The sequence below is a fragment of the Moschus berezovskii genome, chromosome 4, assembly GCF_049115385.1.
Source record: "Moschus berezovskii isolate FMDL1 chromosome 4, NW_MosBer_1.0, whole genome shotgun sequence".
In the NCBI taxonomy this organism is placed as follows: Eukaryota; Metazoa; Chordata; class Mammalia; order Artiodactyla; family Moschidae; genus Moschus; species Moschus berezovskii.
In genome coordinates this window covers 98,746,987-98,773,643 of record NC_142463.1, presented here as the reverse complement: position 1 = coordinate 98,773,643, position 26,657 = coordinate 98,746,987, and the positions used below count along the sequence as shown (strand labels likewise).

At 42.0% G+C, this 26,657-nt stretch overlaps 1 protein-coding gene across 3 annotated transcripts in view; it reads left to right on the top strand.

Annotated features, from left to right (window-relative positions):
* The window catches only part of TBX15 (T-box transcription factor 15), a 126,795-nt gene that overhangs the window by 49,541 nt on the left and 50,597 nt on the right, over positions 1–26,657 (top strand). For 2 of the 3 annotated variants that reach the window (XM_088835623.1, XM_055401505.2), the window contains exon 2: positions 25,617–25,830. In XM_088835623.1, the coding sequence (XP_088691749.1) occupies positions 25,617–25,830 (214 nt within the window). Of the gene's footprint in view, positions 1–8,531; positions 10,223–25,616; positions 25,831–26,657 lie in introns of those variants that run through there. The other variant, XM_055401506.2, reaches the window with a different exon arrangement.

The following is a 26,657-nucleotide window of genomic DNA, read 5'->3' as shown; positions in this document are numbered from 1 at the left end:
GTTGCACATGAGCTTTCTCTCATAATACAGAATTTCAGCATATCCATGCACCTTATTAAGCCCCATCTTAAACCCAGTGTCTAAGTCTGCTGTTACAACTCACTGATGGTATATGAACATTAGGAGATGATTTGAAGGAAGAAAAGGCCTTGTTGGCAATACTCCTGTTAAGCCATTAGTCTATAAATTCCAGCTTTACTGTGAAGTTCTATAGAGTGTTAAATACACGGTTTCTTGTCTTACTTCACACAATTCTCTAAAATCAGTTTTGAACTTTGGTTATGAGTCTTCATAATTCAGTATCTGGTCGTTCCTATGGCTTATACATAACTTTGTAAAAAAGAAGAAAATTTTTTTCTGATGCTTTGAATATAGTTTTGAAAGGAGTTTGACTTTTCCCTCTCTCATTCATCTCAACATAGAGTGCACTATTTCACAATATGAGATTTTTGTCATTTATATTATCATATTCTTTATTATATAACTTTAACAATTGAGTTGATCTGTTTAAAATATAAATTTACTCAAGTTAATTAAAAATAAGCTTTTCAAAAATTATTATATTTATAACAAATGTACTGTAAATAGAATAAAGACATGCTATTCACTGTAAAAAAAAAGATGGGACGTGGGGCAAGTTGTAGCTACTGTACTCTAGTTGCGGCAAGTGGTAGCTACTGTTCATTGCAGTGTGCAGGCTTTTCATTGCAGTGGCTTCTCTTATTGAGGAGCATGGGCTCTGGGACTAGTGAGCTTCAGTCGTTGCAGGATACAGGTTCAGCATTTGCAGCTCACGGGCTCTAGAGTATGGGCTCAGCAGTTGTGATGCACAGGCTTAGTTGCCCCGTCGCACGTGGGATCTTCCCAGACCAGGGATCAAACCAATGTCCCCTACATTGCAAGGCAAATTCTTAACCACTGGACCACCAGGGAAGCCCTGTTTTTGTTTTGTTTTGAATACATGGATAGTTTTAAGTACAGAAAATCCTTTAAAAAATTACACTCCTTGTTTAGACCCGTATTGTCTTCCCAGCCCACATTCCCAGCAACTGATGGCACTGTTGGAGTCACATTCAGATTTCTAACCCTGGTGGGGACAAGCCCCTCTCACATGTGCAGCAGGAGGGGAGGCACATGGAAGAGAGAACACCTTACAGGGGCTGTGGGTCTGGGGAAGCAGCAAGGCCCATGTCGAGACAGGGAGCACTGACATCAGGCCGTGACCTTTGGAGTGTGTGATACAGACTGGCAGGGGTGGGAGCAGGAAGCAATTTTGGCTGAGGTCAGTGGTGACCTTCAGGTTTCAGCACACGGGATCAGGGACAGTGGGGGTGTTGCAACTGAGGCCATGAGGTTGAGCAGAAAATGGCACCTGCGGTTGCAGCAGGTGAACCGTGATGGCTGCCAAGGAGAGCTCAAAAGCCATTTGGAGACCCTGCCAGCCAGAAGGCGAGGCCTGAGGCCTGGGATTCCACAGATCTCCTGCTCCAGGCTCAGGGCCAAGGACTGTTGAAATTGTTACCCCAAAACTCCTCCAGTCGCCCTTCTCCAGCTGGGAGAAGTAGTAGGAGGCACAGGCTACTCCTGTTCTTTAACTGAGAGACATGCTGCTTCTTATTCTGGGGAATTTCATGTTAGCAGTTGCCTGCATGTGAAACTCCACAGAACTCAGTGTGGAACTCTGCTAAGAACTTAGGATACCAAGCCAACTGGGGCCGGTATCTCCTACTGTTGGGAGATGAACTTCTTCCTAATTATTTGATAATCTTCTGACAGCTGCAGTTTGAACATTTCTAGTCTCCAGGAAGAGCTTCCCAGGTGGTGCAGTGATAAAGAACCTGCCTGCCAATGCAGGAGATGCCAGAGACTGGGGTTCAATTCTTGGGTTGGGAAGATCCTCTGGAGTAGGAAATGGCAACCCACTCCAATATTCTTGCCTGGAAAATTCCATGGGAAAAGGAGCCTGGCAGGCTACAGTCCATGGGTCACAAATAATTGGACACAACTGAGCATGCATGCACGAGTCTCTGGGAAAAGAGAATCTTTGCTGTCAAGTAAATTTATTCCAAACTAGGTGTTTTATGACATTACCGATAAAGTTTATGTCCAGTTGTTGTTTTCCTGAAATATTCTGCTCTTATTGAATATGGCTGGAGGGCATCCGAATGACTGAGTCGAGCTATTCTTAAAAGTTTACACTTGTTGCAGTATGAAAATTGCTCCTGTGTGCCACTTTTTTGTGGCATAAATGGCAATATCTATTCAGAGTGCCACAGTGACCTGCCCAGCTCCCCCGTCTTCACTACCTCATTTGGCAAAGAACCAGATTAAAGTGCTGACATTGAGACTGACTCTCCGGCTCCTCCAAGTGAGAAACGTGAAGCCCATTGTGCTTCCATGCCAGCACGCTCTGAGAAACCGAGGCTGTCTTTTTCTTATTTGTTTTTTGGTCATGGTATTTGAGTTCTACCTGGTGTTTTGATTAAAGCTTACCTTCTGTAGAATGGTAAGGGGTAGCCCCGTAATTATCAAGGCGTAAATATCAGATATTCTTTAGAAAAAAAAAGTAACAGAACAGTAACAGCAAAGCCACATGAGCGGTCATGCAGCTTAGACCAGTGCCCCTTAAAGAGGAATTTTCTGGAGGGCCTCAGCTCTGCCCTGTATTTAGAATTTGTTCTGAGGGGAAGGAGGTCATATGTTTTCCGCTGCTATTGGCAGATACCTCAGTGGTCCAATGTGGTACTCATTTAAACTATCTCTGTGGCCAAAAATGAGACCACACTGTGAGGGCTTCTGCCCCAAGGATACATGAAGAGAGAGGTTCTCTTTTTTTAACTTTTTATTTTATATTGGCTTATAGCTGATTTACAATATGATAGTTTCAGGTGGACAGCAAAGGGACTCAGCCAGACATATACATGTATGCTGCTGCTGCTGCTGCTAAGTCACTTCAGTCGTGTCCAACTCTGTGTGACCCCATAGACGGCAGCCCACCAGGCTCCCTCATCCCTAGGATTCTCCAGGCAAGAACACTGGAGTGGGTTGCCATTTCCTTCTCCAATGCATGACAGTGAAAAGTGAAAGTGAAGTCGCTCAGTCGTGTCCGACCCTTAGCGACCCCACGGACTGCAGCCCACCAGGCTCCTCCATCCATGGGATTTTCCAGGCAAGAGTACTGGAGTGGCTTGCCATTGCCTTCTCCGATACATGTATGCATTCTCCCCCAAACTCCCCTTCCATCCAGGCTGCCGCGTAACATTTAACAGAGTTCCCTGTGCTGTACAATAGGTCCTTGTTGGTTATCTATTTTAAATATAGCAGTCCTCTTTACGCCCCTGGCTCTTGGCTCTGCATTAGCCAGCTTCATTCTGGGTCCTTCGTCCCCTCTGTCCCCTCGTGTTCCCTCCCAGTGGAGAAGCACAGTCCTGCCCGCTGTGAAGCCTCAGGCCTCACGTTAGCCGGGGAATCTCTCCTCCACAGCCACACATGTGTCACTGTTTCTGTGGAGGGGTATTTTCTGCTTCTGTTCCATAAAAGCAGCCCTTTACAAATCTTTTGGAATCATGACACTTCTTTATTCTCCCTCCCTATTCACTCCTCCAAGCTGTGCCTTGTAGCCAGAATGTACTAAAATCAAAAGTAAAGTATTTGTTGTGTACTTATGCTCAGAGATGGTTCTTCAAGCTAGATACTAGGATATTATCTCCTGTCTTTAAATTTTAAATGCAGATGTATTTCAAGGGCCACAGAATGGACTACTTGATACTAGGACTGTTTTAGAGAAATCTGTGTTGGATGATGGCTACAACTGTGGGACACAGAAGTGAGAATCAAGAATCAAGCGTTCTTCACGAGGCATTTCCTTGAGGAGGTTAAAGGAAGCTGCAGACATTGCTGAGTCCTGCCACAGCGAAGAAATGAGACAGGCTTTCAGGCAAGAGCTATTCTGAGGCTCAGAGAGACAAGAGACAGGAATGCCTTGAGGTTGCTTAGAGATTTTGTGAACCTCACTGAGAGGTCTGGAGACAGCTTGAGTCTTGGATCACAGTTTCAAAGCATTTGTGTTTTCTTTCCATCTGCTCACAGTTCCCGGGGTTCTGGTGATCTGGACCACCTCAAGACACTGCTGACTGAGAGGCAGAAAAACTAGCAGCTGCTTCTGTTACCCTCAGACTGGAAGGCCTGGGCTAAGGGCCTTGCTGTCAGATCCCTGCCAAGGCCTTTGGCTTTCTTGAATGACTTGATCACACACTGATGTTTCAAGGCTGGGTGCTCCCCAGCTGGAGCCCTGAAAATGCTTGCGTGGCATCCCCAGAGAAGGAAACTAACTTGAAAGAAACTCCCACAAAGTAAATCACCAGGACCGGATGGTTTTCATCCAAGAGTTGGGGAAGGAAATGAAGTGTGAAATAGCACAGATACTGATGAAGACATTAGTTCTCCATTAAAACCACAACTGTGTCAGAGCAGAGGAAGTTTGCTAACACGATGACCTTATTGCAGGAGGAGAGAGATTAGTGGCCTATCTGCTGCCTCTGGAAAACCTGGTCCACGTGGAAAGAATGCCACAAAATATGCACAAGGACACAATAGCCTTTATCCCCTTAAAGTAGGGAAGAGGAACATCATTGTAATTCACGCATGGCAGCATTTCAGTGGAGTCCTTGGAAAGAGTATGATAACGAACATGTAATAACCTGTGGGCGGCTAATCTCCTGCTCCTGTGCCGATGGCAAACGTCACTAATTGATCTGGCACTCTTCTCTCTAAGCTTGAATCAGGTTTTATACTCCTCAAGTTTGTGATCTTCACTGCCACTGTCAAATGACCAGAGTTGACATATATGTTGAAATGCATTTATCCTCTTTGTCTAAGAGGATGTATTTTTATCATGGACCACATGAACTCATCATTAAATTGTAAATAATGACAAGAAGAAAGTCTTTCACAGGTAGTTCAGGAGCAGACAAGAGACATGTCACATTATTTCTTCCAAAGACTATCTAACTCCAGGGATAAACAGCTTTATCCTGGATTCAGGAAATGAATCCTAATGTGTTATCCCAACCCAAACCGTGGAAGAGTATTTCTGATGGGGAGGAAAGTCAGCTACCCTCTGAACAGTCAGCAGCATGTCCAGAAGGTCCTTTTAAGAAATGAGAATCGAGTCAGCCTCCTTCATTAGGCATTTCCTTGTGGAGGTTAAAGAAAGTTGTAGACATTGTTGAGTTCTGCCACAACAGTAACTCTGTGGGCAAAAAAAAAGTGAGACAGACTTCCAGGAAGGAGGTACTCTGAGGCTTGGAGAGAACAGAGATAGGAATGTTGAAACTGTGTGACTTTTTGAAAAACCTCAGGTTTCATTGGGACTGGCCTTCATTTCATAGAATGGGAGCAGCCTGACTCTGCTGCAGGTATGGGAATTCCATGGGCCTAATGCACAAAATGTTTTGCCTTTGGGCTGGACAAAGCTTCTATCACTGGTAATGATTAAAGCTGTTTGGTTATAATAGCTTTCCTATAGCCTCATGGCCTCCATGTAAAAGGATATGTGATAGAGCAGATCTCCTGGAATGGACTGTAAATGATCATTTAGAGAAGGAATCTGCCTGCCTCACTAGAGGGTGGGCTGTTTTTCTTGATCAATGAAAAGGTGCTACATACTTTGTTTAACAGAGAATCTATAGTAAAATGTACTTAACATGGGAGACACCCTAACTGTACTGTGATTTCTTGCTGATAAATCAGGATCTTGTCCTATCATAGGGCCATTACTTGGGAAATGAGCAGGTGCTGGGGTTCAAGAGGACAGGGCAGCAAGGATATGATGGGGTCCCTGGTCATCAGATCTGGGTGCCATTAATAAGTTGCCACTCCATTGCTAGGTACCCTGTGACTTTGGTCACCTCTAGAGGAATCATGGGTCATAGAATGAGATGTTGGGGAGGTCATTGTGTCTAGAGCTTTGCCTTACAGGAGCTAGGGATTATCATCTTACTGTACAGCACGGAGAACTCTACTCAGTGATCTGTGGTGACTTAAGTGTTAGTCACTCAACTGTGTCCAACTCTTTTCGACCCCATGGATTGTAGCTGACCAGGCTACTCTGTCCATGGGATTCTCCAGGCAAGAATACTGGAGTGGATTGCCATTCCCTTCTCCAGGTGACCTAAATGGGAAAGGAATCCAAAAAGGGGATATATATATATATATAGCTGATTCTCTTTGCTATACAGTAGAAACTAATACAACATTGTAAAGCAAACATATGCCAATACAAATTTTTTAATAATTAAATTAAAAAATAAAAGTAAAGATCATAGTTGCTCAGAGTACCTTAAGGGTGCAGTGTAGGGGAGGTGTAGATGAATGAGAGGAGGGAATCCAGGTCTTCTCATGTCACCACTCTGCTTCTGAGCCTCAGTTTCCTGTCTTTAACAGGCTCTATAAAAGAAATGTGGACTTAGCATGCTGTTTAGAGCACAGGGAGAAATCTCTGTGAATTAAATGATTACATTTCCAAGTCATTTGTAGTTTACAAAGTGCTTTCATCTGCATTATTTTACCCTGCTGAAGACTCCCTGAACTGGGTAAGCAGTAAGATTCCTAATCCACTTTCCACAGCTATTTCAGCTGAGACTCAGCAGGGTTAAATGGCTTCCTCAAGGTCATATCAAGGTCATAACCAGGGGTCAAGCTTCTGATTTCTGATTCTGAATCCAGGGTTCCTTTCACCCTACAATGATAGCTCATGGAGAGTTGATTCTATATATCATTCACTTTAATGACAGCAGAGTGTTCAGCGTCACAGCGTGGTAAAAATAGACTGTGAGGACAAGGAGGTTCTCGGTAGCAAACAAACTGAGCTCACCAAAATGTTCTCGCGGGCAGACTCGGTTGCTGTGGCCTTTAGGAAAGCCTTGGCTGTCCTGCCGAGGGCAGCGTCACCTACTCACCACGTCCAGCTTTCTCTGAGAAGCTGCCTCTTGGCTCCAAGGCCAGATGCAGGCACTGCCCTGGAGGACAATGGCAGGGCTGGGGAGTGGGGAGGGGGGTAGGATTTCTTCTGGGGTGTGGGGTTCGTGGACTGAGAGCACATCCCTGATGGTGGGACTGGACCATGTGTCCCACAACAGCGAGCTGGCTGGGTTTTGGCACACAGAAGGGGAAATAGCCTGGGGAGCCTGGGGTTCCTGTGCCCCCGAGGTTTTTCTGAGGGCTGGGGGGAGGACGCTGAGAGTGTATGAAAGAGTAAAAGTAGCCAGGCCAAAGGAAAAGCCCCATTTTCATTTGCTTAAAGATAATTTATAATCACCCTGCTTTTCAATATGGTGTGATATGGATTATAGTTAGTAAAAAAAAAAATCACACGTTTGCCATTGTTCAGTTTCTAAGTCATGTTCAACTCTTTTGTGAGCCCATGGACTTTTTGTAGCCCTCCAGGCTCCTCTGTCCATGGAATTTTCCAGGTAAGAATATTAGAGTGAATTGCCATTTCCTCCTTCAGGGGATCTTCCTGACCCAGAGATGGAACCCCGCTCTCCTGCATTACAAGCAGGTTCTTTACTACTGAGCCATCAGGGAAGCCCTCACTTGCATGTGTATGTGGCTAAAATAAAGATAAATGGGAACTAAGGGATCATACTGAGAAAGTTGAGGTGGTCTCATATGACCATTTAACACTCCTAGACAACACAACCACTTTGTAAGGGAGACTATATATATATATGTGTATATATACTTATATATATAAGTACACACATATATATGTGTGTATTTCTATTAGGATGCAGCACTAGTATTCTGTGTAATAGTCTTTTGAATATTTCTTCCTTTGGAAATGTCCAGCTAAGGGGAAATGCTTTACATTACAGTAGAAGAGAGCTTGGAAAATAGACAGTTATCCACTTGAAGAAATCCTATTAAATCAGTGGTCCTTGTCCTTTTAAAGTCAGTAGATTCCTTTGATAATTCCATGAATTCCATTTATCCTCTTCCCAGAAAAATGCAAGCTCTTACAAATTTAACTTACAATTTTAGGTCATCTATAAAACTCCAAAACCCATTCACTGATTTTAGATAAATGACCTCTCAATTTAAAAAAATTAGAAATTTATCCCTAATTTCAGAAATGTTGTCATAATGGTTTTTAACACTTTTTACTCTTCCTATTGATGCTATTTTGTTAAATAAGAAACAGTGCTGAAAGATTTTGTGGGAATTTTTATACACTTAAAAATATCTCAGGCTTCTATTTTTGTTTTAACATTTTCACAATTTTTTTTTATAATTGAAGCCATATAAGAAAGTATGGGAGGCGGAAATTGTGTCTTGTTTAAACAATTTTGCTAATTTTTAGGCTAGAGTTTACCCTATATTTAATTGAAACCAATATTTCTCTTTAACAAAAATTTAGAAATTAACATTTTATGGGATAATTTTTTCTTTACAAAAAGATTCAGTACATGCAGTTGAAATGATTATAATTAAAATGTAGATATATAGCCAAGTCACATAAAATATTCTGATTTCTCTGAAATTCCCTACCCGATGTCATTGTATTTTACGTAGGTAGTCATTGTATATTCACGTATAATTTTATTTCAGTCTTTTATTGGTTTATTTTAAAGATGTGATATAGTCCGTATTCCATTGTAATTTATATCTGATAATGTGCAATATTTGGTAGAATAAGGAAAATCTGCCTTCACTGTAAATCAATTTTGATTACATGTAGAATATGGCATATAAAATAATACTTTAATACCTACAACAGCCCACACGCCATCAATAAGATCTCATCCTTCAGACTTGTGAATTCTTAGAAAAAATTACTTCCACATGTTCCTAAAACTCCTTAAGGTTTTTGACTGGTTGGTGGTCTGTTGATTCTAAATATCTGACCTGTCAAAACGCCATCTTTAAACTTCTGTGATGCACAGAGGCTTGGAATTAGCCAGGGCTGAATTTATTACAGAACAAAGGGAGGTGATGATTAACACACCCATCTGAGCAGTAGGGGGGAAAAATAATCCTTGAATGGATTAGATGCCATGATCCTAAAACCACATTCTCTGAGTGTTGGGCCCTTGCCCAGAAGTGGGAAGAGGCCAAACTTTGATGCCTTTTAAATGACAGGGTATCTCCAAGGGACTCTGCTCAGGGACACTGGGGCAGAGAGTTGAGGGTCAAAGGGAAAAAAAGCCTTTCTCTCCTGTGGTCTAGCAGAGTTGAGGACCTAGATCCATTGTCTGTGAAGAGATTCTCAAAACTGACAGCCCACCCTATTAGTGTTATATAATTATCAGTCTGTCTGCCTGGTGGAGATTACATTAAAGTGTAAATAAATTAAAATTTATTTTGTTAACCACTAACCAGGAATCCCTTATAAATTTTTTTGGACTCCAGTAGGCTGCTTTCAAGACTGGCACAAAGCCTGCTGAGAAGATGAAGTGAATTATTATGCATTGTCCCTAGAAGCTGAGTCATAGGCTGGGCCTCTCCATTCACTGGCAATATCTGGTAGATGCTGAGCATTCCCAGGGTGTAATCCCAGGGAAATGTACCTTTGTAAGCATAGTCCATAAACAGAGCACTAAACCCACTTTCTAACTGGTTTTCTCTTTTTCCTCTGCCGCATCTTATAAACTTTATGAAAGAGTTACCGATTTTTAAAATAGCATCATATAATAGTGCTGATGGAGATTGACTCTGTAAGAGAATCCTCCAACCGATGGGTCCCCTCCTGAGAAGGAAACGGACCGTTAGGAAAGTGCTTTCGACCCTCATTCTCTGGGAGGAGGAGCCCTTGAATCACAAGTCCAGGTGCTCAGGAAATCTCCTGTCACTCTGAGATGGGCTCGGACATGGTACCAAGTCCAAAGCTTCTAAATACAGTTCAGGCTGGGTCATCATGACAGTTGCTGAGCTGGCACCACGATGGGGATTGAAGTGGGAACTTTGACAGTGCTTAAATGCCACGGCCCCTGGGCTCGAAGTCTTTCTGGGCTGGAATAGGGAGAGGCAGTGCAGAGCCTCACAGGGAGGAGGGTAGGAGCAATCTTGGCAAGGAAATCCTGCTGCCTCGGCGACACCACCACTCCTTCAGAAGGCAACAGACACCCAACAACACACCAGCTATTTTAGAAGCTGTCAGTTTCTGAATTGCTGACACACTTGGAGGACACTGTTTCTTCAAAGGTCATTCTGACCGTTCAAGGTAGGTAGGCCTGGGGAAAAACAGAGGCATGCTGTATAGCCAAGTTGTTGGCTGAGAAATGAATGGAATCAAGATGACAAAGAGTCAGAAATGGGGGTAGGAATATTGACCGTGGGATTCCCAAAGTAGCCTTTACCTAGAAGACAGCATTAGGCTTTCTTTTCCTTTTTTTTTTTTTAACCTTGCTCCACCGTCTTCTTATTGGCTATCACCAAAAAAATCCACCAGGTTAGCTTCCTTTGACAACTCACTCTCCTCTGGGAAGGGCTTTGAACGAAAGAAAGAAGACAGGAGAGACTTGGGAGGTGGGCTTTTACAGAGGAATTTCGTTGGGGACTTGGGACATGAGGGTGGGATTCTAAGATTGGCAAGCATCTCGAGGAGGGGGTTGGTAAATTGTAAACATGAAGATACCGCTACGAATACAGTTAATCCAGAGTGTTTATCTCATTCTTAATGCTTGCCCTGTGTCCCTAAAGTGGGTTCATTTCTACTGTTAAAGAATTCACTTTTAGAATTTTTGGAGTGGATGGATGAAGTGGAGTAGAGTAGATAGTGGATGAACCCCAGCTTTGGGGTAAGAGAGGCCAGGGTCCTTTTCTTCTCTCTGATGCTCCTGTGTAAGTGGCACTGGGCACCTAGGCTAGGCGCCAGTGATCTCGCCTGTCAAAGGGGTTATAATGCACAATCTTAGGTCTCACCTGCGTGCTCTCTGGGAGACTCCCTTAGGCACCAGAACTTTGCTGCCTCCTCAGGGTGTGTTTTCCTCAGCCCGAGCCAGAGGGTAAGTACTCTTGGCAAGGTTGTCAATCTGGGGCCAGGGGACCCTGCCGGCTCCCAGCTCTTCCCTGTCGTTCCCACCTCTTGTGGAGCAGTGCCCCCGGGCTGCTTCTTCAGCCAAGGATGATCGCTCTGCTTTTCTCTTCAGGGCTAGAGTTTGTTTCCCTGGCCCCATTTCCTCACTGAAGATCCAACATACATCTCTTCTCAGTGGTCCACCCTGTTTTCTCTTCTTTCAGGTTCTAGTCATTTTCTTTCTTAACTAGTGTGGCAGCCATCACAAACCAGGATTCAGTTCAGTCAGTCACTCAGTCGTGTCCAACTGTCTGCAACCCCATGGACTGTAGCACGCCAGGCCTCCCTGTGTATCACCAACTCTCAGAGTTTACCCAAACTCATGTCCATTGAGTTGGTGATGCCATCCAGCCATCTCATCCTCTGTCGTCCCCTTCTCCTCCCGCCTTCAGTCTTTCCCAGCATCAGTTCAGTTCAGTTCAGTCACTCAGTTGTGTCCCCAACTCTTTGTGACCCCATGAACCATAGCACACCAGGCCTCCATGTTCATCACCAATTCCCAGAGTCTACCCAAACCCATGTCCATCGAGTCAGTGATGCCATCCAGCCATCTCATCCTCTGTCGTCCCCTTCTCCTCCTGCCCTCAATCTTTCCCAGCATCAGGGTCTTTTCAAATGAGTCAGCTCTTCGCATCAGGTGGCCAAAGTATTAGAGTTTCAGCTTCAACATCAGTCCTTCCAATGAATACCTAGGACTGATCTCCTTTAGGATGGACTGGTTGGATCTCCTTGCAGTCCAGGGGATTAGACCCACATGAAAACAGGCCTTCTTAGCTGGCATTTCCACTGTTCCTTTGCTTTCCCTCCTTCTGCCTTTCCACAATCTCTCCTTCTAACACATTCAATTCTGATAGCCTTTGTTCTAGGCCCCGAACTGTTGTCTTCATTATGTGATATTTTTCAGTTCTACATCTTAAGTTCTTTTTGCTAGAATTTGCTTTTCTCTTTTTGACAGAACCTTCTTTCTCCCTCTCATATATGGATTGGGAAGTGATTGGGGAAAGATCTAACCCTGTGGCCACCTCCTTTTCCAAATTATGGACAAACTAATATTTAATATACTCCTACAGTGTGCCAGGGGCTTTGCTGAGGGCCATGGACATATCTGCTTTATTGAGGAAATTGACTCAGTCTGTTTAAATAACTTGCCCAAAGTCATAAAGTTGGGTCTTTGTGATTCTGAAGAGGGACTGTGCTCCTTCCCTTTCTTGGCAGCTTCTCTAGAAACCCCACTTCATCACAGATAGCAGGGACACTTGCTGTGAGGGTCTGGAGGGTACAGCAGCTCTTGTGCAGGGGTCATCCTTTTCCTGAAGGATAAGTCATCTCTGCACCCCCGCAACCCTGCCAAAGAGTATGTGCACGCGCATGCATGCACGCACACACACACACAAGCATCACCAGTTCAGCACTTGTAGAAGGGCTTGCTCCTCTCCTCATTTTACTCCCATTATCACAGGCACCTTTTCTTCTTAAGTTCATGTGGAGGAGAGTTAGCGTCAGGAATTTTTAAGATGACTGACTGATGGCTACTCATAGAGGTGACAGAATTCCCTGATGCCCCTGAAAGGTTTCAGGTTCGATGTGGCCAATTAGTTTTAATAAAACTCATAGTCCTAGAAGGGATAGCTAGTGGGATTCCAAAAACTTAAATTATGTGTGGAGGTGATCCTGTTGGGTTTTCATTGGGAACATGGCATTTAATTAAGACATCTCATTAGTGGGGATATTTTGGTCTCCTGAAGAAGATCAGAAGAAGAATAGCATTCAAGATTCTTGATATGGCTCCAGCCTTCTCTGGCCACACCTCTTCTCTTGCTTTGCTAAACATATAGCACTTCCTTCATTCATTCATGAATTTAACAAAAACAACGTTTTATTGAGTGCATAATAGATGCCAGACATTGTCCCAGGTGCTGAGGATTCAAGAGAGAAATCACACAGATACGGTCTCAATTACTAGCTGTTCTCTAAACCTGGCTGGTAGACTTTACTGCCATGCCTTTGCCATAAAATTCCCTTTCCCCGGAATATCTTTCTTCTTCTTTCCCTCTCTCTTCCTTTTCATCTTGAAAATATCTCTTCATTAGTCACAGAGAAGATTCCTGCGCTGGAAGAAGTTCTTGTCACCTCATAATTCCTACAGCATTTTGTTGATACTCCTTTCAGATAATAATGAAAATCAGCATTTATGTATCCCTGTTACTGGGTTTCCCTGGTGGCTCAGAGGTAAAGAATCTACCTGCTAATGTAGGAGACATGGGTTCAATCCCTGGGTCAGGAAGATCTCCTGGAGTAGGAAATGGCAACCCACTCCAGAATTCTTGCCTGGAGAATGACATGGACAGGAGCCTTGCGGGCTGCAGTGCATGGGGTCTCAAAGAGTTGGACACGACTTAGTGACTGAATAACAACAACACAGCATTCTCTTTCAGTACTGATAGAGTATTTACATAAACCCACAGACACACACTTTGTTAGTGATTCATAGAAATTTCACAAAGTAGGTACTGATGATACCCTCAATTTGTAAATGATGAAACTAAGGCTTATAGAGGTGAAATGACTTGTTCAAGATTAGACAGTTGGGAAAAAAGAGATGAACTTCAGAACTTGGGTTTTTGAATTGCAGCCCCTCAGCATGCTGTATGCCATGCTGGATTTTAATTGCTCTGTTAATATTAGATCCCTAATTAACCTGATCTGTCTCCTAAGTGATTTTGTAAATTCCTGAGGGCATAGGAACATAGCTTGTTTAATTTTGTACCTTCACAGTATCTAACACACTTGTGGGCCCAGGCTAGATAGTCAATAAGTATTTGTTGAATAAATGAGTGATTGATTGAATGGATAAATTTAGAAAGTTACTGGAGAGGTTGTTACATTTTCCAGCCACATGGCTCTTCTATTAATTAAACAAGATGGTTCGTTATATTTGTCTTGATAGGTTGGGTGGATTTCAAACTGAGTGTAGCTGGTGGTGTCCTGTGTATAATTGAAGGATATGGCATGTTCCTGGCTATCTTTGAATGTCTGTGTTGCTTACATGTTTGAAATTGCCACTTCCAAGCGCACTCACCCCAGGAGTCATAGTTAAATTACTATTGTTGATTGCAAGTCAGCTGCTTAATTCTTCCCCTTTAGCATATTAGCATGGATTTATTGGTGTTTAGTGAGAATAGCCTAACAAGGTAGAGCAAATTCTTCTAGAGCCTTTAGGGGAAGGCCTTCTTTTCACATCATGGAAATTTGGCAGATATTTGATGGTGTTATGGTGGTGGCTGCAGTGGAGGTGGGGATGGTGGTGGGAGGTTGGGAGTAGTTGTGGTTGCAAAGAGCAAACATGCACTGGCTTAGGGATGAGCTAATGTGTCAGTTCACCCAGAAAAAATGCCATGAGCCTCGGGGAGGGGCATGTGTTGACAGCTGCTGGCCTAAAATTGACTAGTCAATCTTGAAGACCACCCAGTCAACCAGGATCAAATTTTGGAAGACCTCTGGGGCAAGAAGTTTTTCTATTTCAATATTGCCATGTAGCTTATGATCAATTTTTGGTTATTCCATTTATGCATTTTCTGTACTTTGATCAAGAATATTTTTTGAACCAAGAGTTGGTCTCAAAATTTGTAATTTTATGGGGGTTGGGGGAAGAAATAAAATATTTGAACTTAGGATTGTTCTAGAAAAATCCAGGACCCATAGTTGTCCTTATTTATTCTTAGCCTTCCCAACTAACTTGATCATTGGCTTGTAATCTTATATGTTAATTTGATGCGTTACTGTTTATAAAGTGCTTTCACATGTTATTATCAGATGATTTCTCCTTACGTGTAGGTATACATTTAAGACTATCAAAAGCTTTTGTGCCCTGAACTCTGACCTCAGTCTAAATAAACCAAATTATTCACAAGTAGAAACTATTTCAGCTGTGTTTTCTTGTCTTTCCATGCTGTCATTTCACATTTCACAAAGTCCAAACATTTTCCAATCCAAGTATCTTCTAATGTTATTTTACTTAATTTCTTGACTAAAGCAGAAGAGTGATCTTTAGTGATCTGTCACATTTGGATCTTTTACCCAGGGAGGACTGGAAACAGGAGGTGAAATACAACAAGAAGGGCCTTTTACATTTGTATTTATATGTTAAATAATGTTAAGTTGGTGAAGAGACCTAAAATATTCCTGAATATAACTGCCCTCCGACCGAAAAAGGAAAATTCCCATCTGACCTTCATTTGTATTTTCTCTTTTCTAAGGATGCACAGTGTTTTAGCTTCTGTAGAGCTGTCTTCTCACCCAGCAGCCTGAACATTAGCTCTGTGTTTCCCACTTCAGAGTGGGAAGCTCACAACTCTGCAGGACTAGCTCTAAAAACTGGGCAACAGGCGACAGTAGAGCATTGCCTGCAGTGTCAGACTAACTCAAATCCCACTCTGACCGCTGCTAGTTATATAATGTGAGAAAAGGTTCTTCATCCGGCCAAACCTCAGTTTCCTCACTTGTAAAATGGCAGCAGTAATGCTTATTCCATAGGATTTTCTGTGAAAATTGCATGAGGCTTATCTATAAATATATACCAACTATTTAGTGTAGTGCCTGCTATTTCTCTTCTTTTATTTGTTTCCACCTTTAAAGCATGCTGGAGCACTACAGGCTGAACCTTTGGTGACATTGAGCCTTTGTCTGATCAACAAGAAACAGATATAAAAATGACTGCTGCCACTTCTTTGCAAAGCCTCTTTAAAAGGCTTAGATCGCAGGGATGACATTGGGTCCTTGCCTGTGGTCTGCTTGTCAGTGAGAGAGGTGCTGGTTGTCAGGTGCAGAGTGCTTTAGGCAGCTGAAGGATATGTGCTCTCAGGCTCCTTAATTGGATTATTGGCATGGGAATTGCAGGCTTCAGGTTACCACCCCCCTTTTCCCAAAAAATACTTGGACGGCATGGAGGGCTCAGAGACTTCATTCCATTACTAAAGTCATCTAACAGGCTCATTTGAGTGTTTGCTAGCATCATAATTTTAGTTTAATCCAACCTGGGTTATAGTTCATTCCCTTGAAGCTCTGGAAGGGGTATCAAATTTGGGCTCAGTCCGCACTCAGGTCTGTGCCAAATGTTCTGCCTCTGCCGTATTTAGAATTACTCTATAAAAAGTTTCATCACCAGATTTTGCTAAGCTACCTGATAAAATCTGATGTCCCAGGACCAGTTTCCACTGCAGAGGTCCTCTGGAAATAGGAATTACTTGAGCCAGGTACAGGGAGTGCTGCCTGGGTTATAAGCTTCTGATGTCTGCTGTGGTATGAATGGGGGCCCTGAGATGACTGTGGGGGCATTGGTTTTAGAGACTTTTGGACTTAAGATGTACATCAAGGAGTGGTTGTCCTACCAGTGTCTGATAGAGGGTACTGCTCAATAAAGTCATGTCCCAGTTATTGGCAAAAACAAAAACGATTATCATCTGGGTTGGGTCTTTCTTTTTTGCCTCAAACTACTTTTTTCCCTTGGCTTAAAATATGACACCTGAGGTCCAGTCTCATGGAAGTGACTGTCCATCTAATCTCAGAAAATTCAGCATCTCTTATCTGACTCTAGAGTAGTCTTCTACCACCAGTCTTCCACACTGAAACCAGGCTATCATGTATCGTTCATTCAGGAGATGTAGCAAAGTATGAAGTTCAGTTTATGGAATTCATAGTCTAGAAGGGAATACCAAGCTATTTTCACCTTCATTTAAAAGAAAACTTTGGTGTAAACAAAATAAAGTCTAAACTCCATATTATGACACACACACATTTCTCCTAAAATATAAACTCAATGAGGCCAGGGTTTTTTGTTTTTTCTCCAATGATGTCTCAAGAATCTATCTATAAAAGAGTAATTGGTACATTTATTATGTACCAAGGAGATCCAACCAGTCCATTCTAAAGGAGATCAGTCCTGGGTGTTCATTGGAAGGACTGATGCTAAAGCTGAAACTCCAATACTTTGACCACCTCTTGCGAAGAGTTGACTCAATGGAAAAGACTCTGATGCTGGGAGGGATTGGGGGCAGGAAGAGAAGGGGACGACAGAGGATGAGATGGCTGGATGGCATCACCGACTCTGTGGACATGAGTTTGAGTGAACTCCGGGAGTTGGTGATGGACAGGGAGGCCTGGTGTGCTGTGATTCATGGGGTCGCAAAGAGTCAGACATGACTGAGCGACTGAACTGAACTGAAGTCATTGTCTAGTTGAGTTGAACCTGATTTTTCCAATTTATCTCACTTTCCCTCTTCCCTTATGTATTTTAACCTCTTGCCATATTAGTGTGCTTGTAATTTCCTAAAAATGACAAGTTCTTAATGCTATTCTCAGTACCTGAGATTCTGTCCCCATCATTTCTTTGCTTGCTCATATTAAATGCATATAAACCTCATATAGATTTCAAGCTCACTCTTAAATTTCACCTCATGAAATTTTCGATCCTCTCATCCATTGGCTTGTTTGCTCTTCACAGTTTCCATTAGCGCTTTGCTCCTACATTTGTCAGAGCACCTATCAAAGACCAGTGTCTTTAACAGGTTCTGTGTTCTTCCTATCATGGTGAGCTCCTTCAGAGCAAGAACTGGTTTTATCTATCTTGGCACATTCATATACAACCTGATCTATACAAAGCAGAAATGTTTGGTGGAATAAAAATGACAGTAAATATAGTTTAACATGCCTGCAATCCTTAGGAGGTAGAACTGATGTAATCTGAATTTGGCTGTCAATATTACTTGAAATGGAGATAATAATAGTAACTCAGAGTTGTTCTGTTAAATGATGATATGTGTGTAAAGTCTTAGCTGAATGCCAGTAAGTGCTCAATATATGTTGACTACTAACTCTTTGGGCTTCCCTGATGTTGCCAGTGGTAAAGAATCTTCTGCCAATGCAGGAGATGTAAGAGATGTAGGTTCAGTCCTTCAGTTGGGAAGATCCTCTGGAGGAGGGCATGGCACCCCACTCCAACATTCTTGCCTGGAGAATCCAATGGACAGAGGAGCCTGACAAGCTATAGTCCAAGAGTCAGACACCACTGAAGTGACTTAGTATGCATGCATTAATTCTTTGGTTGGGACAGTTCTTACGAGCTTATATTTATATCACTGTCCAAAGTTATCCTGCTGATAACATTAGATTCTGTTTTTGTCATTAAGATATAAATGTTGTTTTTGAGAAGGAAGGTATCTTCCCCTTGTTTCTAATAATAAAATAAGGAGATAGTAAAGATAAGGAAACTGAGGTATTGCAAAATGAGGTGGCTTTCCAAGCCCCTACTCTTGGTTTTCCAAGCCCCAAAAGTAAATATGCCTTGTTAACTGTAGTAATAAATGATTACTTAAAATTATTAGTGAAGTGGAGATGAAATTCTCCTGGCAGACTCTGATATATGTTTGGTCAGTGTGTGCATGCTAAGTCGCTTCAGTCATGTCTGACTCTTTGCCACACTATGAACTGTAGCATGGAATTCTCCAGGCAAGAATACTGGAGTGGGTGGCCATGCCCTCCTCCAGAGGATCTTCCCAACCCAGGGATTGAACTCACGCCTTCTGACTTGCAAGCAGGTTCTTTACTGCCGAGCCACCAGGGAAGCCCATGAAATATGTTTTCATAATATCTAATTTTGCAATTAAGTCAAAGAACATATAATATAGGCTTTTGCTGTACATGTCAACTGAATCAGTTTATCACGGTTGTGTTGCTGCTGTTAGGCTTGGTGGTCTTTAAGCTGTACTGCTGCTGCTGCTGCTGCTGCTGCGTCACTTCAGTAGTGTCCGACTCTGTGTGACCCCATAGATGGAAGCACATCAGGCTCCCCCATCCCTGGGATTCTCCAGGCAAGAACACAGGAGTGGTTGCCATTTCCTTCTCCTAAGCTGTACTACAGATCCTTTATTAAACATTAAACTTCAGTTCAGTTCAGTCACTCAGTCGTGTCTGACTCTTTGTGACCCCATGAATCATTAAACTTAAAGGGGAATTTATAGCACCCCTAATTATATATGCGTGTGCTGTGCTATAAAGATTAAGGAAAATAGGGACCAGAATAGTCATGTGACTTGTTGTTTAGTCACTAAGTTGTATCTAACACTTTTGCCTTCCCATGTACTGTAGCTCTCCAGGCTCCTCTGTCCATGGGATTTTCCAGGCAAGAATACTGCAGTGGGTTGCCTTTCCTTCTCCAAGGGATCTTCCTGACCCAGGGATCGAACTCGAGTCTCCAGCGTTGGCAGGCAGATTCTTTACCACTGAGCCACTAGGGAAGCCCGGTTATGTGATTTGGCTGAGATCAAACATTTAAGCCGTTTCGGTTGTAAGGATAGCCAAAACAGCTGAAGCGTGTTACAGAATTGCTGACTGCTTTGGCCAAGGATGAATGTAGTATGATCTTGGGGAGACCTGATCATTGATTCAGGAAGCAGAAGACCAATTTCATAGGCCATGCTGTTTTTAGTTTTTTTAGTCTTAATTTCCTCATCCACAAAATTGACATAAACACATATGCCATATATTAGATAGTATGTAAAATATAAAGGAAGAAATTATTTTATTATTGCTATGTTTTGCATGAATTGAGAACTGGAACTCTTCCTAAGCTAAACTGAGCTTTCTCTGAGAACTTAATGTTACAGTATCCAGCTTGTCGATACAAAATAGGTCAGAGATAGAAAATGAGTGACCCTATGAATCGATGGTTCCTGGAGAAGCAAACGGTAACCCACTCCAGTATTTTTGCCTGGAGAATCCCATGGACGGAGAAGCCTGGTAGGCTACAGTCCACGGGGTCGCAAAGAGTCCGACACGACTGAGCGACAGAACGGAAGGGAACGGATAAATCGATGGTTAGATTCTCTTTTGGAAAGCAATAGATATGTTGGTTTGACTCAGAGTCACGTGATGTTCTCCAGTGACTTGTAACTGGCTTAGTACAGGTTCCCAAAGTTTTCTCCTTTAACTTCCTTAGTTGTATGTAACTTTTCACTTATGCTCCTGATTTCCTAAAACTTCCCTCATTGCAATATTGTTCACAAGAGACATCTGAGCCAAAACATCCATCCAGGTCATTCCAATGAGTTCCTAATGGTTATTGTTTGAAGGCAGGAAGTCACAAACTTCCAAGAATGAAGGAACCTTGAAAACACACAAATATTTTCTGATCTTCAAAAGACATTATATTTCTGAATGGAGGACCTGACTTATTTGATATAACGTACTCACTATGCACTTAGGTACCTTGAGTGTGCATTCTGATTAACAGATGAAATAATTTATCTGGTTAGCCTGAATATTTTATGTAACTATGATTTGGAAATGTACTTTACAAAGGAGTAAATTTTATTTTTACCTCAACTGGTGATCTGGACTCTGAGATGACTATTTTAAGGGTACTATAAAATAGTTAATGTTACAGGTAGCCCTCACTGCTCTAGGAGTTAACCAACTATAGAGAATCAGTGATATATATATACATACAATTGAATATTATTCAGACATAAAAAGGAAAGCTCTGTTGATATTTTTAATAACTGTAAATGTAATTTTTAATAACTGCTATTTTGTTCCAGCACCACAGATGGATCTTAAGGGCATTATGTTAAGTGAGATAAATCAAATAGAGAAAGAGAGATATTGCATGATCTCATTTATATGTGGAATCTAAAAAACAAAAAGCACTAAACAAAACAAACAAACAAAAAAACATAAATTCTTAGTTGCTGCTGCTGCTGCTAAGTCACTTCAGACGTATCTGACTCTGGGCAACCCCATAGATGGCAGCCCACCAGGCTCCTCTGTCCCTGGGATTCTCCAGGCAAGAATACTGGAGTGGGTTGCTGTTTCCTTCTCCAATGCATGAAAGTGAAAAGTGAAAGTGAAGTTGCTCAGTCGAGTCCGACTCTTAGTGACCCCGTTTACTGTAGCCTACCAGGCTCCTCCGTCCATGGGATTCTCCAGGCAAAAGTACTGGAGTGGGTTGCCATTTCCTCCTCCAAAACTCTTAGCTGCTGCTGCTAAGTCACTTCAGTCGTGTCCGACTCTGTGCGACCCCATAGACGGCAGCCCACCAGGCTCCGCCGTCCTGGGATTCTCCAGGCAAGAATACTGGAGTGGGTTGCCATTTCCTTCTCCAATGCATGAAAGTGAAAAGTGAAAGTGAAGTCACTCAGTCATGTCCGACTGGCAGCGACCCCATGGACTGCAGCCTACCAGGCTCCTCTGCCCATGGGATTTTCCAGGCAAGAGTACTGGAGTGGGGTGCCATTGCCGCTACAAAGAACAAATTGGTTGGTTACCAGAGTCAGGAGCTGGAGGGGAGGTGAAATGGGTGAAATGGTCAGAAGGTGCAAATTTCTAGTTATTAAAATGGATATGTCCTGAGGATATAATGTACAGCATGGTGACTATAATTAATAATATTGTACTGTATATTTGAACTTGCTAGGAAGAGAGATCTTAAAAATACTAATTGCACACACAAATATAACTAGGTGTGGTGAAGGATGTTAACTAGATTTATTGTGATGATTATTTCACAGTATATACATACATTGAATCTTTATGTTGTACATGTGAAACTAACATTAGGTTATGTGTCAGTTAATATCTATAAATGTAAATTAATCTTTCAGAAAGATGAAGTTAGTAAATAAAAGTTGCAGAAAATACCCTAGAATGCTACACTCACAAAAGTGTTTGTGTTTATTTCTACATGATGAGATTAAAAGTGATTTGTTTTTTTCTGTCTTTTTGATCATCTACAGTTTCTATAATAAAACATACATATTCCTTTCTGAAAAAGCAAACTATATAAGCTATTATATTAATTTTGTTTCCAACCTATAACAGTTAAAAAATCAAGGATATAAAATTACATGCTCCATTCATGTGATTGAAAATGTGGGCTGGTGCCTGCATTCTGTATGTAGAAGTCATTTGGGCTTTATTTTGTGAGGGAGTGAGACTTCAGGAGCACGGAGTATTTCCAGGCAAACAGCTGTCTCTGAAAATCCTCTTCATGGGAAAATAGTGCCTCTGCCTCCACATCTTGTCCATTCCTTTCTTAGTAACCATGGAATGTTCCAGCCCTCTTAGATCTCTTTCTTCCCTGAATTCCTATGTGACATACAGAAAAATATGTAATGGTATGGAGAACTGCATCATAGTATTTGTCTTGGTCTCTGATTATTTATGAACATTTCCAGTTTCTACTTGTTCTGTAAAGAGATCCATTGTGTACTTCAGTATTTTCCAGAATCTAGCACAGTGCCGGGCACATAATAAGCACTCAATAAACGCGTAATTAATCAACACTAACTAACTGGGAAATTTCTCAAGGTCTGGATTCTGTTTCAAATTATCTACATGGTACCTTGTATAGGGCCACATGCTGATAGGTGCTTATTGATGGATTTGATTGAAACTATAAACAGAATACTCAATTCCTCAACTCCCATGATAATGTGAATTTGGATCCTCAGTCTTTTCCTCATTTCTTTATCTTGCCCAGACAGTTTATAATTCAATGCTTCTGCAATTTTTTTTCAAGTCCAACTTATCGAATTTTTCTTTCATGAATCATGATTTTGGTGTTTTATCTAAAAAATAAAAAAACCACTGAACAGCTAACAATCTATTAGAAACAGTCGGCCATTGAGTACTTAGAACTAAAGTCCCAATTAAGCAATTTGTATAATGATCTTTAAGAAAGGTTATCTCTTTTGACTTATTTACATGTGTTTTAGACTTTTTCCTAAAGTTTTGAAGTAGAATTTTAAAAAAATGATGCTTCTAATTGAGGTAGCCTGGGTTAATCCTGAAAGTTGCATTAAGAAGGATTCTTATATTCTTCAAACCACTAGAGGTAGAAGAGATTATGAAAGTTTTTAGTTCAGTCCTTCTAATTATACTATGAAGAAATAGGTCCAATGTGGCTAAATAATTTGCCCAAGGTTGTTCATTAGTCCATTTAATGTTACATTCTGAGTACATATTTTATTCCAGATGATGAAGGGAGTTAAGAGCAGAAACTTTTACTTCCTTACTCTGCAGCCCCCATTCCCATTCCAATCCCTACCTCAAGTTGGCTACCTTTGGGAGAAGGCAATGGCACCCCACTCCAGTACTCTTGCCTGGAAAATCCCATGGACGGAGGAGCCTGGTAGGCTGCTGTCCATGGGGTGGCTAAGAGTCGGACACGACTGAGCAACTTCACTTTCCCTTTTCACTTTCATGCATTGGAGAAGGAAATGGCAACACACTACAGTGACCTTGCCTGGAGAATCCCAGGGCGGGAGAGCCTGGTGGGCTGCCATCTGTGGGATCGCAGAGTCAGACACCACTGAAGCGACTTAGCAGCAGCAGAAATTGATCACTTAGTGCAATAGTGTCTTTCCTTTCTTTCCTCCTTCCTAAACACATGCTAGAGAAATCATGTGTCAAAAAATTTTGCCGGACTCTACTTAGGTTGTTTATTTCCAGTTGTTTCACAATCATAGCATGGTATGATAGGGAGATTTCATAGTACTTTGCTCCCAAAAGTAGGACAAAACTGTTTTTTAAAAATCTTGCTTTGAGAAGATCTTGAAAAAGTCACAATTCTAGTGATAAGTAAGGAGTTCTTGGCATATCACAGAAACAAAATGGGATTTGGGAATCCACACCTCAGGGGGTTGGATTACTATGTTTGGAGAGTGCGTGATGATGTCATGGCTCTGCTGAAAGGCAGACTGAATAAGGGTCGCACAGAGTTGGACACGACTGAAGCGACTTAGCAGCAGCAGCAGCAGAGATTTGTCACTCAACCACAGCTCTCACCTTAGATGAGTAGCTCCACTTTTCTATACTTGGAGGAGACCAACATTAGCTTCTGTTTAGTCCAAGGTATAAAATGATATGCTTAGATATGGAAAGTCTGGCTGTACAACTTTTTAATGTTTTTGATGAAGATGATGACTGGATCAGTGACTGTGGATAAACTGAAGATTATGGGCAGAGGCTTCCCTGTTGTTTGGGAGCTTGGTTCAGTTCTGTGGCATGCTGAATGTCTTCAGCAGTGAGGGTGAGTAATTGGGGAGGATGTAGAAAATCGACACTTGGCTTCCAATGGGCTTTGCAAAGCTGTGGGAGATTCTTGCTAGAAATGCTACCTGGACTTTAGAGAGGAACACTTTAGGACTGGAAGGAAAGAAAATTAAAGGTGTCATGAGAGGCATTGTTCACAGGCCTGGAAACCTGCTCCAGTTAGTGAGGATGGCCGCAATATGGTCTGGCATTGTGTCCAGCCTTCTTCCGTCATATTAATGTCAAGGACTGGTGCCCAAGAGGTCCTGACCTTTGACAGCATTGAAAAGCCAGTTCTCAGAGTAATGCATTGTTGTTTTTAACCTTTCTTTATGTATGTATTTAATTAGGGGGTAGAAATCAGAATCCTAGATGTTAAGGGTGAGTGGAAAAAATAGGTTCTTAGGCTTGGTTTGCAGTATCATTTGACATAAGGAAACTACTAGCTACTCCAAGTTTGGAAAATATTAGGAGATACAATGCTTCTAAAAGTAAATTCTGAAAAATTACAGACCTGACTCTAGCATTCTCTTTGGTCTGCATCCTCCCTACTCCCCCACCCCCAAACCTGCCCCTTCTTTGAGAATAGAAGACGCAGGAGGAAAGGACCATCTGGCCCAGCATGCCAGCTTTTTATTTGGTTGCTCTCAATCCTACCTTCCTGTTTGGATCAGCCCTCCCCTCTGCCCATACTTCAGAAACCAATCAAGGTGTCTCCTAAACTCATTTATTCCCTTTGTTTTAACCGCCTTCTTGGGGTAACCTTTTCCATATGCTTACATCCTTGCCTCACAACAGACTTTTTTTTTTTTAAATCCAAAATGGCCTGATTGGGCTTTAAGGAAAGCCATTTACTCAAATATACAGCAAGGTGTTTCTGAAGGTCCCAAACAGCTTTTCATTACTTGTGATGACCAGGATATATAAATGGAAGAAAAGTTGCTGTGTTTAAAAGTAACTAACTGATGGACAGTGTTGCTGTGTGGTATGGAATTAAAGAATACATTGCTGTTAGCATGGAATCTTTCCCCCCAAGTTGAAAAGTCAAATCTGGGTTTGCAGCTGGAGTCTGTGATGATGATTCTTTCTTAAAATTTGGCCTTTGTTTATTTTGTTGCCCCAGTTTGGTTTTATTCCCTTCAACACAGTGACATTCATACTCTTTCTATTGCCTATTGTGGACCAATTTTCTTCAGCTGTTGCTAGAACTTACTAAAATGCCAGATGTCATGTTGGAAACATGAAACCTGAAAGAAGATCATAAATCACAAAAACAAACCATAAAAAAAAATACCCTGAGTACTGTGCGCTGGAGCTTCCCAGCTTTAAGCCTCCTTTTGTTACCCTTCTCCCCACCCCATCGTGCCCTCGACCCTGCCTCCATCCTCTTGAGGCCAGGGGCATGGGGGCAGTCAGCAGTTTCTCACCTAAGGCTCAATTATTTATTTTGCAGATTCCGAGCAGAGCACAGGTTCCGACTCCGAGGTGCTCACTGAGCGGACTTCCTGCTCCTTTGACACTCACGCTGACCTGGGCCCCGGTGCTGCAGGCCCCGTGCCTGCCACCATGTCTTCCATGGAAGAGATTCAGGTGGAGCTACAATGTGCTGACCTCTGGAAGAGGTTCCATGACATTGGAACCGAGATGATTATCACCAAAGCAGGCAGGTAAGGACAATTCCGTTAATAGCCAGATTCGAAGACCAGGAGAACAAACTTAGGAGCTGTTACATTTTTCTTTTTATTTATTTGTGGTAGGTGGCCTTGGTGAAGCCAAAGCCACTCTCATTCACTTTTCAGCATCTGGATATCTTGATAAAATGCTTTTTTTGTGTGTTTATTGGATTTTGCTATTTTTCTCCAAGGATCACTCAAACCTAAATCACCTCTTCTCTCACAAACATTTTCTGCTTCTAATGTGTGCCAGCCAGTACTAGAGATCCATGGTACATAACAGTCAAACAATAGATCACCAAAACTAGTGTTACTTCACCAATCAATGTTTTCAAGAGAAAAAGCTTGCATCTTCTAAGGCATTTAAATCAGCCAGATATGTGTGTAAGAATTTTGTTTTTGGTAAAATTTGGGCTTGGTGCATTTTTGGAACTCTGCTGATTCATTCTGTTTTACTGTTGGCTTGAAATTACCACTTTAATGGGACCTGCTGGAAACTCTTTCAAAACGATTTATGTAGGATGATAAAAGTTTTAAAAACACAGCATTTCTTGAAATAAACACCACTAATTAAGCTACTTCTTTGTTGGTATCTTTACATGCATTCAGAGTTAGGTATCTGTTTTGTGCTGGATATTCAACATGTATTACATTTAAACTTCACAGGAGTCCTTTGAGGGAGGATATGATAATCCCATATATAGATGAGGATGCAAGAGTTGGAAGAGGTTAATTAACTTGACTAAGGGCACACAGGTAGTAAAGGACAGCTCAGAATTCTACACAAATCTGTTTGGCTCCAAAACAATTGTCTTAAGTAT